The sequence below is a fragment of the Cebus imitator genome, unplaced genomic scaffold, assembly GCF_001604975.1.
Source record: "Cebus imitator isolate Cc_AM_T3 unplaced genomic scaffold, Cebus_imitator-1.0 Scaffold309, whole genome shotgun sequence".
Taxonomy (NCBI): Eukaryota; Metazoa; Chordata; class Mammalia; order Primates; family Cebidae; genus Cebus; species Cebus imitator.
This window is the reverse complement of record NW_016107624.1, coordinates 753,627-769,154: the sequence shown is the minus strand read 5'-3', so window position 1 is coordinate 769,154 and position 15,528 is coordinate 753,627. Positions and strand designations below refer to the sequence as shown.

The window sequence follows — 15,528 nt, the reverse complement described above, 5'->3', positions numbered from 1 at the left end:
GGTTCAGGCAATTCTCCTGCCTCAGCCTCCTGAGTAGCTGGGATTACAGGCACGCGCCACCATGCCCAGCTAATGTTTTTGTATTTTTAGTAGAGACGGGGTTTCACCATGTTGACCAGGATGGTCTCGATCTCTTGACCTCGTGATCCACCCGCCTCGGCCTCCCAAAGTGCTGGGATTACAGGCTTGAGCCACCGCGCCCGGCCTAAGACTCTGTTTCAAAAAAACAAAACAAAACACTATGTATAATTTTTAATTTATTCTGTAACTGCGTGAGTGTAAATTGATAATATGATCCCTAAAAATATATATACACACATACTTTATATCTTGTAAATCTTAGGAAGAAAATAGACTTTCTTGATAACAAAAAACATGTCAAGACATTTAAAAATTTATAAATAAATCATTAACTAGTTGGTAGAAAAGCAAGTCAGGTCCAGCTGGCTTTGATTCCACTCAATGTAGGATTTTGCAGATGCTTTCTCTTCACAATTAAATTTTTTTTCCCAAAAACTGTTTCTACTATGTGTTTATAATGTGCTCTCTTTTCCTAGCCATATTTTTGCTATAAACTAGTAATTATCCCTTAATTTTTTGCTTTTTTTTTTTTAGTTTTATTAACAGAATTTTAAAATTTAAAATTACTTATCTACATTTTAAAAGTAAGTAACTTAGTTTCCCCTGTCTTTGCTTACTGGGAATTCTGGCCTACTTTCCTTAGAATTCTCAGAAAATATTTAAGATCTAGGATCACTGTATTTAAGATCTAGGATCATTATCTTCTTAGTTGCTTTCATTGTTGAGTACTGAGTATGTGCCAGACACTGTGCTAAATTTGTTGTGAATGCAATATTTAATTCTCACAATAACCCTACAAAGGTTGGTATAATTGTCTTCACTTAACAAATGAGAATACAGAAGCTGAGAGAGACTAAGTATTTTTTGCCAGCTAGTCACTAGTAGAGCTGGAATATGAACCAAACTCTGTTTCCTCAGGCTGTTTTTTTTTTTTTTCTTTCCATAAACCCTGATACTCCTTTTCTATATTATACCCATTCCACCTAATCAATGTGATTATAAAATAATGAAAATTCTGAAGCTTCTCCACCCACTTATCTTAAACAGAACAGAATCTTTAAAAAGATAATTTGGCATGCCGGGCGCGGTGGCTCAAGCCTGTAATCCCAGCACTGTGGGAGGCCGAGGTGGGTGGATCACAAGGTCAAGAGATCAAGACCATCCTGGTCAACATGGTGAAACCCCGTCTCTACTAAAACTACAAAAAATTAGCTGGGCATGGTGGCGCGTGCCTGTAGTCCCAGCTACTCAGGAGGCTGAGGCAGGAGAATTGCCTGAACCCAGGAGGCGGAGGTTGCGGTGAGTGAGCCGAGATCGCGCCATTGCACTCCAGCCTGGGTAACAAGAGCGAAACTCCGTCTCAAAAAAAAAAAAAAAAAAAAAAAAAGATAATTTGGCTTGTACTCATGTAACATAGATATGTACCATATCTTGAGACGATACACCAACGAATTTTCTTTTAAAAAACTAATGAGTATTAATTTTGTAAAATATATTATTATTTATATACACTTAAAAATACCTTTTTTCTAAAGTGTTAAAACCTTGCAGGGGTTGTTCATACCCATGAGTATGTAAATTCTATAACTGAGCATTACTACCACAAGAAAATCTGAGAATCCCATTTGGGGTAATTTAAGAAATGTGTAGTGTATGCATAGTTATATTTAATGCAGCGTAGCTCCACAATGCTTATAATTCTGTATTCTTTTTTTCTGATACAATTTTTGTGCTATCTTAATAGTTTACTAGCAACTCGTCATTAAAGAAAAAAAAGAAATGAGACCAGGCTGGGCATGGTGGCTCACACCTGTAATCCCAGCACTTTAGGAGGCCAAGTTGGGCAAATCACAAGGTCAGGAGTTCAAGACCAGCCTGGCCAACATAGTGAAACCCTGTCTCTACTTAAAATACAAAAAATTAGCCAGGTGTGGTGGCATGTGCCTGTAGTCCCAGCTACTCAGGAGGCTGAGGCAGGAGAATCGCTTGAATCTGGGAGGCGGAGGTTGCAGTGAGTCGAGATCACGCCATTGCACTCCAGCGTGGGTGACAGAGTGAGACTCTGTATCAAAAAAAAAAAAAATTGGTAATCCCAGCACTTTGGGAGGCCGAGGTAGGTGGATCACCAGAGGTCAGGAGTTTGACACCAGCCTGACCAACATGGAGAAACCTGTCTCTACTAAAAATACAAAATTAGCTGGGTGTGGTGGCATGCGTCTGTAATCCCAGCTACTTGGGAGGCTGAGGCAGAAGAATCTCTTGAACTCGAGAAGTGGAGGTTCTGGTGAGCCAAGATCACACCATTGAATTCCATCCTGGGCGAGAAGTGTGAAAATCCATCTAAAAACAAAACAAAACAAAAAACAGATGAGCAAATTTTATCTTAAATTCTTTGTTAGCTGATCTCAACAATATAGATGTCTGATTTTTATTTAAAATCCAGTTCTATGCCTTTATTCTCCAGTTATGAAGCGTGGAATTTTGTTCTTTCATTTCAAATCTATGGATAAGCATAAGTGGTCTGTTAACATCCTGTTTTTTTTTTCTCTTTTTTGGTTTCATTGCATTTATATCATTGACCTTTGCTTCAGAAAGCATTCAAGTCTTTAACAGAGAAAGACCATGAAAGAGAGTTTGTAAAGTCTTTATTCTATGAAAGAAGTCACACAGGCAAAGTTTTATATTTGCTGAGTGATTTCTTTTTTTTCTTTTTTTTTTGAGACGGAGTCTTGCTCTCTTGCTCAGGCTGGAGCTCAGTGGTACGATCTTGGCTCACCACAACCTCCCCCTCCCAGGTTCAAGTGATTCTCCTGACTCAGCCTCCCAAGTAGCTGGCATTACAGGCACACACCACCACGCCCAACTAATTTTTTTGGATTTTTAGTAGAGACGGGTTTTCACTATGTTGGCCAGGCTGGTCTCAAACTCCTGACCTCAGGCGATCTGCCCGCCTCAGCCTCCCAAAGTGCTGGAATAAAGGCATAAGCCACCATGCCCAGCCTATATTTTCTTTTAAAAGAGAAAAGCACCTTTTTTTTCCCCCTGCTGTTTTAAAATCTGGTCACGTGCAGTGTCTTATACCTGTAATCCCAGCACTTTGGGAGGTCAAGGCAGGTCAATCACTTGAGCCCCAGAGTTTGAGACCAGCCTGGGCAACAGGGCAAAACCCTGTCTCCACAAAAAATACAAAAATTAGCCAGGTGTGGTGGTGCATACCTATAGTCCTAGCTACTTGGGGGGCTGAGGCAGAAGGACCACCTGAACCCAGGAGATTAAGGCTGCAGTGAGCCGAGATCATGCCACTGCATTCTGGAGGACTAAATGAGACCCTACCAAAAAAAAAAAAAAAAAAAAAAAATTGCCCAGGAAAAAATAAAGCATAGTATGTACACTCAGACAACTACTTAATCAGGATTCATGAAGTCACTCATGATTTTTTTTTAATCAGCAATTAAGGAGCAGATCCTCCGTAGAGAAAGTCTTTTTGTACCCCAAGCAGAATTATGATGGGGAAACCCACTTTAGGAATAGCAACTACTTCGGGAACATTGGGTATATTATGGTTATACAATATTATTAAGTGATTTTGTGTTTGAAAGTAATACCTCTTTCTTGTAGGTTGTGGGTTGGGCAAACACCATCATTGAAAGTAGCTGTTTATCCTTTTGTATACTGAATAATGTATTTAGAGGAATGAGGAGTAAGCATATTTTGATTAACATTTTTAAAGCCTTGGAAATACACTAATGAAGTGTTGTTAACCATTCTTTGAAAGGTACATCATGTTTTTTATAATTTTCTGATCATATAGAGGGGCTTCAATTGACTGGTTCCTTCTTATTGAATCATAAAATATTGCCGAATTTTATTTTTTATGAATAGAGGTTTTCTTTGATAGATCTTTAAGTACCTTGGGATACTCTTGTGTAAGACTGTGTATATGTATGTGGCTTCTTTTCTTTCCTTCTTTGCTTAATTACTTATAATTCATAGATTCATGCTTGATAGCACAAATTAGATAATGTAAATTTTTGTTGCATTTTTAAAAACAGTGCTCATATTCTATACTATGATCAGTACAAATTTTAATTAAGTGTTAAACCTCAAAATATTTGGGCTTGTATCTCTGAGAACCTTGGACTTTGTTAGGCTGCAGCTTCTCTTCAAGCAATAAGATTTCTCAGCCTTTATTAAAAACGTGAAATTTGGCAAGGCGCAGTGGCTCACACCTGTAATCCCAGCACTTTGCTGAGGCAGGCGGATCACGAGGTCAGGAGATTGAGACCATCCTGGCTAACAAGGTGAAACCCCATCTCTACTAAAAATACAAAAAAAATTAGCCAGGCATGGTGATACACACCTGTAGTCCCAGCTACTCAGGAGGCTGAGGCAGGAGAATCACTTGAACCTGGGAGGTGGAGGTTGTGGTGAGCCGAGATCAGGCGGCTGCACTCCAGCCTGGGCGACAGAGCAAGACTCCGTCTCACAAAAAAAAAAAAAAAAAAAGACCTGAAATTTACTTGTGGTGAGAAAAGAGACCAAGATTTATTCTGAACAGGGTAGAAACACCATCACTGGAGTCAGGACCTATATCGATGGTGAATTGTAATGCTTTGGATCCACAGAATGAAACTTGATACCCAAGTGGATATCAAATTATTTGGCAGACAAATTTCTTGTACCAATTTACAGTCAATCTTAGGAGTAGGCAGTATGGTAGGAAAAAGTCTGGCTTTGTATGAATAGACTTTACTTACTAGCTGAAGACAATAACTTTATCTGAATTCTCTCAGTAGTAAAATAACTATTATGACCCTCACCAGGTAGAATTACCTTGAGGATTAGAGAAAAAATATATTTATTGACATAAGCCCTCAATAAATGATAGCTCATTATTTTTATCATCATCATCATAATTATTACTCCTGTTTTCAAATGCCTCCATTTTACCTTTTCTGTAAAATTATTTGTTAGCTAAGAAATTGCATTCTGCAATACACTAGGCAGCTTTTAATAGCAATACAGAGTTTGATAGGTGATTTCTTTGGACACAAGGCTTTGAGATATGGTAAGTGTGTATGATTTACATGAACTGGACCTTCTTTTCCTTCTGGGATGTTAGGCAGTACAACTTTTAAACTGATTTACTTTTATTCATTGTCTTTGCTTTTATTTGCAGTTCTGGGAAATGCCAGTGCAAAGTGGGTGTCATTGGCTCTACATGTGACCGATGCCAAGATGGTTATTATGGCTTTAGTAAGAATGGCTGCTTGCCCTGCCAATGCAATAATCGATCTGCCAGTTGTGATGCCCTCACAGGTATGTACTTTCCTTAGCTTTTTCATGTAATTATTCCACTGTTCTTTTCATTTGGAAATCTTTCAGCTATAGATTGATTCTTCTGAAATAGTTTGAAAGGGCCTTTATCTTTTAAATAGGATGGAATAGATCATAGCAAGCCAAACTCCTGCTATGACAAACTTGAAAAAGTACATAAATTTCAAAAATCATATTGATTGGAGAGCTATGGAGGCAAGGAGAACTGTAGGAACTAAACTTCCAGAAAGGTTGGAACTCTTTATAGGTAAATTGATGATCACCAGCCATTGTCTTTCCAGGGGACATTTGCTGATTCTGAGCATAGGCTAAGAATGAGCTAGACCCAAGCAAAGGAATTCTTCTTTAGGAAAGAGATACAAGAAGAGTTTTTGGCTGTCATTTGAGACTTGCATGGTGGTGGGAAACAAGAGGATCCCTAAACACAAGGCCAGCTTTCCCACAGGATATTAGCTGACTATGCAGAAGATGGAAGGCTGGTCCAGAAAGGTAGAAAAAAATATCTTTCAGTCTTGTGTGGAGCAGACAAAATCCCTTTAGAGAGAGAGGGCCTGCTATGACATTCAATTATTTCCCCTTCAAGATGTTCTCAGACTCTGAAGGTGCATGCAGTGGGACCTAGGCTCAAACTACCAAAGGCCAATACTGAATCTCTCACAGTCTTTTAGGACTAAGGTGACACAGGCTTGCTAGGCTGTCAGTCAAAAGCTTTACAGGGCCATCACCAAGAAATAGTGATGAACCAGAAGTTGATTAACTCATACTAAAATTACAGTCCATCCTCAATCTGCCTCAACTTCTGACTGGATTGAAGTATTCTCTCATTGTATCTACCCAGCAGATGAAAGGGGAGCCCTCTCTGGTTCTTTTATATACTGTGTCCAGCATGCAATAAAAATTCTAGACAATGCAAAGACAGAAAAATGTGACCAATACCAAAGAGAAAAAAATGAGCAATGGAAGAAGACCCTTCGGTGATCTAGATGTTAGAGTTAGCATATAAAGACTTAACCAAAATTAGTATTTTAATAAAATGGAGGGAAAATCAGGCAAAATAGGTGAAGAGGGGCAAAATTTCAACAGAAATTGGAATCTCTAAAAAATCAAATGAACAAAACTAGAACTGAAAAATACATGTGAATTATTAACTCATTGCGTGAATTTAACAGTAGATTGTACACAGTGAAGACAAAGTTCACTGTGAATACAGTGCAATTAAAAATATCCAAACTGAAGCATTTTGAGAAAATATAATGGAAAGAACAGAGCAGGGAAGATGTGGGACACAATCAAAAAGTTTAACATAAATGTAATTAGAGATCCAGAAAGAGATGAAAGAGATACTGGATCACAGCGGTATCTGAAGAGAAAATGGCCAGGAATTTTCCAAGTTGATTAAAGGCATCAGCCCACAGATTCAGAAAGCTCAGCAAACCCTAAGCAATATAAAAACAAAGAAAACCACATTTAGGTAAATTTAGTCAAACCATTAAGAACTAAAGCCAATTAACTTCTGATCTTTAGTTTTCCTAAATGTAAGGATTAAGTATCCTTCCTTGGAAACTCCCCCCACCCCGCCCCCAAAATGAGGACACACTAGTCTGACTAGTACAAATGTTTTTATGAGAACAGGGTGGCAAAATATTTGAAGTTGAAAGTACCCTGGAAAAATCTGTTGAAAGCTCATTCTTTATTCGAATATTCTATTAGTGAAACAAATTGATTTAGAAGAAATTGTGTTTTTTTTTTCTTTTATGTAATTTTGTCCCTGCCTATTTGCCAGTTTTATCTTTTTCAGCAGGGTTCTTTTTCTTTACATCTGTGATCCAGTCGCACTGGCTTTTATTTCTAAAACAAGGTATGTTCCCTGGTCCCAGGGTTCTCATATATGATCTTTCTTCTGCCAAGAATGGTTTTTCTAATCCACCTCTACTTCCATCCTTGATCCCTTTGCCTTACTAAATCATATTCTTCCCTCGGGTCTTTAATTAAAGGCCACGTCTTTAGAAGGCATTTCCTGATGCTGTAGGCTCAATGGCAATTTCTCTATTATATGTTCTCACATATACTTGTATTTTTTCATAACACTTTTCACAGTTTGTAATTGTATATTTGTTTGTGGTTATGAGTCACATATTGCTCACTCATGAGGGAAAGAACAGTATCAGATTTTTTTCACCATTGTATACACAATCTCTAGCCTGGGGCTTAGTATATAATAACTGCTAACTAAATTTTTATCAAATAAATGAACAAATGAATAGAAAGACATACAGAGGAAAGATGATTTTCAATACTGGGTAACAACAGGAATGCTTCATCATACTGAGTCGATCTAAATTACTCCCTAGATCTTTTACAGTACCAAAAAGCAGTCTACATTGCTGATTCTCAGTTTTAATTTTGCTTGCAGCAATGAGGCCGCTCTCTTAACTGTCATGTAAGTGCTGACTTGTCCTTGCTCTGGAGATAATTTAAGGCAAAAGAACTCTTTCATGGTTATGGTTTCTAAAAGCAGCTAGTAGTGAGAGAAATAAATGGTTTCTTTGTTTGGAATTATAATGAAAGTGGAATCCAATATGAAGGAGTGCAAACACTTTATTTAAAACTGCAAACTTTATATAAAACCACTCTTATCTCTGGTGAATTTATTTTCAACAGTGCTGTGATAAGGTTGCCCTCTGGTGGCCACTTACTATGGTTTCACAGTCCTATTTTCACCCCCTCTGCTGTTTTTCTATGCCTTGTGTCTTAAAGTAGACTTTCAAAGTACTCTTTTTTTGTGGTAAAATGCATTTGGATAAACATTTTGGAGATTAATTTGACAGTATTAGAAATCTTAAAAATTCTTCTTTGATCCAGTAATTCTATTTCCAGAAATCTATTCTAAGGAAATAATTCTAAATTCTTAAGAAGCTTGTGTTCAAAGATGCTCACCAAAGTGTAATTACAATTTTAAAAAGGTAGACAACCAATTTCTCACAATAGAGTATTAAGTAAATACTGTTATCTAGACAATGTATTATTAAAAACACAGAAAACCAAATCTTGATCTTACCTTAGGCAAGTTACTTAATCTGTTTCTTCATCTATAAATTTGATATAATAGCAGTAACTGCCTAGTGGGTTGTTGTGAAGATTAAATGCAGTACATTTGTACAGCCTTCATATAGTACCTGGCCTATCACAAGTAATCAGTAAAGGGTAACTATTCTTACATTCTTATAAAACGTTTTAAAGAATGATATACAGCAATATGAGAAAGTGAAAGACGCAAGGTATAAAATGACACATGCCATATAATTAGACTAGTTAAAAAACAAAAGCCAAAGCCCTGTAAATGAAGAAAGATTACAAAAAAGAAAAGTACTAAAAATATGTGTTTTTTTTGAGACCGAGTCTTGCTCTGTCACCCAGGCTGGTGATCTTGGCTCACTGTAACCTCCACCTCCCAGGTTCAAGTGATTCTCCTGCCTCACCCTCCTGAGTAGCTGGGATTACAGGTGCCTGCCATCACAGACCTGGCTAATTTTTGTATTTTTTGTAAAGATGGGGTTTCACCATGTTGGCCAGGCTGGTCTTGAGCTCCTGACCTTAGGTGATCCACCTGACCTTAGGTGATTTGCCTTGGCCTCCCAAAATTCTGGGATTACACGCTTGAGCCACTGAGCCTGGCCTAAAAATCTGAATAGATCATTTTTTTTTTCCTCCTTTCTACTCCTGTATTTTTCTAGATTTTCTTTATTGAGCACGTTTCTTTTAAAATGGAGGTGGGGATATTATTTTTAAACTAGAACTTTATGTTCATATAACATACTTCCTTTGACAATCCAGTGTATCTTTACATATTCATAGTGTCCCATGATGAGAAACGACCTGGGCAGCTTGACTGAGTTGACCAATCCTCTACTCCCCAATGATACTCACTTCAGAGTATCGTGCTTTCCTGGTTTTTGTGCAACTTAACCAACATTTCCTTCTTATCAGTTCTACTACATCTTCTTCAGCTCAACTAAAAAAACTCGAGTGCCTCTGGGCTCAGAGCTTGTCAAGTTTGTCTTCTCCATTTATGCTTTCTCCCTAAGCGGTCTCATTCAGTCCCCTGGATTTAATTTGTATTTGTTTGTTTGTTTTAGCTCATTTCCCCCCTTAACCCTGAATTTAATTTAAATGTTGTCTATGTATGTGCTTATTATCAGATTTTCATTTCTCCCTTGATTCCACACTCAAATATCCAACAGTCAAATATCCACTTGACGTCTTCAGTTGAATGTTTTAATTGGCATTATAAACCTAACACAACCAAAACAACATTTTTTCCAACTTTGTAAGCTAAGCCTGCTCTATCCAGTTTACTCAGTTGCTCAGTCCTAAAACCTAGTAGTCATATTTGGTTTTTCTCCTTTTTCTTACTGCAAATATCCAGTCCGTCAGTATGTTCCATTAGCCCTATCTTCAAAACATACCCTGAATCTGACCACTGTTCATGACTTTGTCACATCATCCTTGCCCAAACAACTGTCATCTCTTTGAACTTCTTTGGTACGGTCTCATCTCGTCTTTCAGACTCCTCTCTTCTCTCCCTATTCTCTGATCCCCACCCCACCACAGTTAGTCTCCATATAACAACCAGAGCGATCTTGTAAAATGTAAAACCAGATCATGTGATTTTCATGCTTAAGCTCTCCAATGGCTTCTCATTCCTTTTGAAATAAAATTCAGACATCTCTCTGTGGTCTATCTAGTTTTATATTTTCTGGGCCCTCACTTTCTCTCTGACCTTATGCCCTGTTACTTTCCCTTGTTAACCCGGGCTCCGTATTGGCCTTCTTTCAGTTTGACAGGTTAAAGCTTGCCTTTTGTTCTATGAAGAGCGTAAGGCATTTCTTCCTCCAACAAAGTACATTACTGTATTTCAGACAAGTTTATATGAAAAGGATGAAATAGTAAAATAAAGGAATAAGGAAAGGTCTTTTTGTAGGTAACAATGTATGTTTTCAAAGTTTTGTCCCTTAATTTGGCTGGAAAGGAGCCCTACATTCCTTTCTTTGACTAGTTGTTTTCTTGGTTATCTCTACAAAGATTTTTGAGATGCTTAGTCAAGGAGCATGAAAAAATCATATTCAGGAAACACTCGTGCCATTTTCTTCTGATCCACCCTTTGGGCATCTTTCAGCAATGATAATGTGGGAATATGAGTTTTAGGCCAGTATTGTTATATTTTGGGGGTTCCAGGCAGAGCATAATGAACAATGTTAAACTTCAGCTTATTTTTATATATTATTTATCATAAAAGAAAGATCCTTAGATTTTAGATGTAAAGGATACCTTAGATTTCATCTAGTTCAGCTTTTAAAATTTACAGATGAGGAAATTAAGACATAAAGAGAAAACATTATGTCATGTGGAATAGCCTTTCACCCTTTGAAATGCTCACATTTTATTAAAATCATTAGTCAAAGAATTATTATCCCATTTTACAGATTAGGAAAGTGAAAATCAGAGAAGCTGTTTGCTTAAGTTAATGCAGTTCGTGAGAAGTTCAGCTGGGAATGGAATACAAATTTGACATTAAATCCCATACCATTTTTTTTAATGCTATGTTGCTTCTCACAGAGGAGCTGTAAGCTATTAAAGAAGCAAATTCACATCATTAGTTCCTACTGCGTATAGATTTTAAACGTTATGGTCTTTATTTTTATTGTAAAAATAAATAATTCTTAAATATGTATATGAAGTGTTTCAAATTGCTTGTGTTCTTGCAATATTTTACAAAGTGTATATATTTTACAGCGTCCTATTTTACAATAAGAAAAATCAAGATAATAAAAATAAAAGTGAGGCATGTATACTGGAGACAATTTGAAGACTAGATGGGTGAAAACACTGGAAGGCCTATTGCCTCTCACAGCTATTGTTAACACGTTGGTTATTTATGTCTGGCCTATCTTTAATTTATTTTCTTTCTCTATAGTTGTACTTCAGGTGCATGCACCTTAAAGCAATGTAGCAGTGATGGATATTTAAGAACCGATGAATTTTATTCTTTTTAATTTATTATTTTTTTCTTCTGAGACAGGGTCTCGCTCTGTCTTCCAGGCTGCAGTGCAGCAGCATAATCATAGCTCACTGTAGCCTCAACCTCCCAGACTCAAGTGATCCTCCCACCTCAGCCTCCCAAGTAGCTGGGACTATAGGCATGCACCACCACACCCAGCTAATTTTTGTATTTTTCATAGAGACAAGGTTTTGCCCTGTTGCCCCGGCTGGTCTCAAACTCTGGGGCTCAAGTGATTCACCTGCCTTGACCTTCCAAAGTGCTGGGATTACAGATGTGAGCCGCTGTCCTGGGCTAAATTTTATACTTGCTTTCATTTTTACTTTTGAGATAGCATTGTTTATCATGTAAGTTATATATATGTATACACACACACACATACACACACACACACACACACACACACACATACATATATATTTTTTAAAGAGTAGCAACGTGGCCTTTTCTTGTTACATCAGTTATGCACAAAGGACTTATTATTGGACTGCATCTTACCCCAAACATCCAAAATTTATTGCAGAACCTTTAGCTTTTTTTTTCCAGTATTTTTATATTAAAGCTTAGCACTTTTTGTATTGTACATTTTTAATAGGGGGGAGCAAGTAGACATATTTCACACATTATGCACATTTTGACATGTCCAACCTGAGGAACAATTTAACTTTTAAAATTGTTTTATGCAAGAAGACACAGATCAAAAGAAAAAAAGTGAAAATTAAAATTGTTTTATTTTTAGAGCAAAACTCCAGTTTTCTAGTATGTATTTTTCAGCTGTTTTTATTGTCGCAAAGATACATAGCTAAAGAGAGATCACGATATAAAAAGATCTGGAAAGAAGCCAGTACCTAAAGTGTCTACCACAGCATGAATATATACTACTTTGTTATATATGTGAAAAATATCATTAACACTATCAGGCCTTAAAAATTACATGATTTAAAGTGTTGATATGGGCCGGGCGCGGTGGCTCAAGCCTGTAATCCCAGCACTTTGGGAGGCCGAGGCGGGTGGATCACGAGGTCGAGAGATCGAGACCATCCTGGTCAACACGGTGAAAACCCGTCTCTACTAAAAATACAAAAAATTAGCTGGGCATGGTGGCGCGTGCCTGTAATCCCAGCTACTCAGGAGGCTGAGGTAGGAGAATTGCCTGAACCCAGGAGGCGGAGGTTGCGGTGAGCCAAGATCGCGCCATTGCACTCCAGCCTGGGTAACAAGAGCAAAACTCCGTCCTAAAAAAAAAAAAAAAAAAAAAAGTGTTGATATTTATATACAAGTTTGATTTAATTTAATGTTAAGTATTCATATAACAAATTTTGAGGATATCTTTCATGGGGGAATTTTGCTGTAGTCAGTTGAGAATTGAGATTTATACTTTGGGAGGCCTAGTCAAGCGGATCACTTGAGGTCAGGAGTTCAAGACCAGCCTAGCCAACATAGTGAAACCCTGTCTCTACTAAAATACAAAAATTAGCTGGGCGTGCTGACGTATATCTGTAATCCTAGCTACTCGGGAGGCTGAGGCAGGAGAATCACTTTTTTTAACCTCATGTTTATATCCATCTGGTTAGTGTATTCTGTAACCATTTAGTTAGTGCACTCAATGTGGTTTTTAAAATTTAATAAGCATTCTCTTTCTGTATGTGTTATTCTCCAATTTGCTTTTCTCACTCTGTCATCCAGGCTGGAGTATGGTGGCGCAATCTTGGTTCTCTGCAACCTCTGCCTCCCAGGTTCAAGCAATTCTCCTTCTTCAGCTTCCTGTGTAGCTGGAATTACATGTGTGCACCATCTCGCCTGGCTAATTTTTGTATTTTTAGTAGAGACAGGCTTTCACCATTTTGGTCAGGCCGGTCTTGAACTCCTGACCTCGTGATCTGCCTGCCTCGGCCTCCCAAAGTGTTGGAATTATAGGCATGAGTCACCTTGCCTGGCCGTCAACCAAAGTTCTTTTTCAGATTTAGGCTGGGTGGCTAATCTAATGGCTTATGCCAAAACTTTGGGAGGCCAACACAGGAGAATCACTCAAGACTAGGAGTTCAAGATCAGCCTGGGCAACACAGTGAAATCCCGTCTCTAGAAAGAATTTTTAAATTAACTGGGTATAATGGCATGCTCCTATAGTCCCAGCTACTTGGGAGGCCCCGTCTCTAAAACAAAAAAGATTTATGCATGTTCATGCATATATGATTAGTTTACTTACGAAAATGCCACAATTTATCTATTCTTCTATTAATATGCATTTGGATTGTTTTAATTTTTTTCTTGGCACATAGTTGGCCTACTTTTGGTATGTAGTCAGATCAACCAACAAGAGTTTATTGAGCCACTAATCCTGTATCCCACCTTTCCCTAAGGAGTTTACAATCTAGTAGGGGACACAATTCATAGACATGGCCAGTATAGAAATCAGGTGGGGTAGAAATCAACTCTATCCAATCCCAATTTTTCTTTTTCTTATAATCTTTTTGTTGCAGGCATGATTTTTGAAAGTTACTGGGCTTTCAAGGTACATCTTTAACTTTAAAAAATAATTCTCTTCTTTTAGGTGCTTGTTTAAACTGCCAGGAAAATAGCAAAGGAAATCACTGTGAAGAATGTAAAGAAGGATTTTATCAGAGTCCTGATGCCACTAAAGAATGTCTTCGCTGCCCTTGTTCAGCAGTGACATCTACAGGCAGTTGTTCAATAAGTAAGGCTTTTCTCTAACTCTTCATGTCAGAGGAAAAAATAATCAGTGAATCAGTTATCAATAGGTATAAATTGCATTGATGAATAAAGTTCTGGATGCTATAGGTGAAAGGGAATTATAGAAACAGCAAAAGTTTTCCTTTCTAGGAATTTATAATCTAATATGTATATGTATGTGTGTGTATGTATATATATGTATATGTATATATGTACATTTATATTTATATACATTTATATATATATATATATATATATGAATGAGACTTAAAGTGTCTAAAAAGCAGCATAATGAGTTAATACAGGAACTTCAAGACTGAGCAACTTTTGCTCACCTGTTTCAAGGTAACATTCACTAATTAGTTCTTCCTAGACCAATACCAGATAATGTTGACTAATTGCGTATATATGGCAGTCTTACAAATATAGTTGACTCTTTTAATCCTGATGTATTTATTAGTTATCTATTGCTACGTAACCTATGACCCTAAAATTTAGTGGCTTAAAACAATAAGCCTTCATTATGTCACATATTTTCTACTAGGATTTTGGAAGCAGCTTAGCTGGGTGGTGCAGGTTTGAATTCTTTCCTCCCTTCCTTCCTTTCTCCCTGCCTGTTTAAATAACAGCTTTGGCCAGGCGCAGTGGCTCATGTCTGTAATCCCAGTGCTTCGGGAGGCCAAGGCAGGTGGATCATGAGGTCAGGAGTTTGAGACCAACCTGACCAACATGGTAAAACCCCATCTCTACTAAAAATACAAAAATTAGTCAGGTGTGGTAGCATGTGCCTGTAATTCCAGCTACTGTACTCGGGAAGCTGAGGCAGTAGAATCGCTTGAACCCAGGAGGTGGAGGTTACAGTGAGCTGAGATCGTGCCACTGCAATCCAGCCCGGGTGACAGAGCGAGACTCTGTCTCAAAACAACAACAGAGCTATAATTCACATTTCATACAATTTATTTAAGATGCGAAATTCAGTGTTTTCTAGTACATAGTCTCAAAGTTGTGCAACCATGATCACAATCAATTTTAGAAATTTTCATCACCTACTTCAACAAAAAGAACCTAAAAAACAATCCTATAACTGTCAGCAATCACTCCCTTTTCCTCTGGCCTTAGGCAACCATTAATCTACTTTTTCTGCCCTATGGATTTGCCTATTCTGAACATTTCATATAAAGGAAGTCATACAGTGGCCGGGCGCGGTGGCTCAAGCCTGTAATCCCAGCACTTTGGGAGGCCGAGGCGGGTGGATCACGAGGTCAAGAGATCGAGACCATCCTGGTCAACATGGTGAAACCCCGTCTCTACTAAAACTACAAAAAATTAGCTGGGCATGGTGGTGCGTGCCTGTAATCCCA

The 15,528-nt window shown here is 37.8% G+C and overlaps 1 protein-coding gene across 1 annotated transcript in view; it reads left to right on the top strand.

Annotated features, from left to right (window-relative positions):
* Positions 1 to 15,528, top strand: part of MEGF9 (multiple EGF like domains 9) — a 107,032-nt gene that overhangs the window by 80,745 nt on the left and 10,759 nt on the right. Inside the window, 2 exon segments of the mRNA XM_017503291.2 lie at positions 5,261 to 5,400; positions 14,028 to 14,171. Of these exon segments, the coding sequence (XP_017358780.1) occupies positions 5,261 to 5,400; positions 14,028 to 14,171 (284 nt within the window).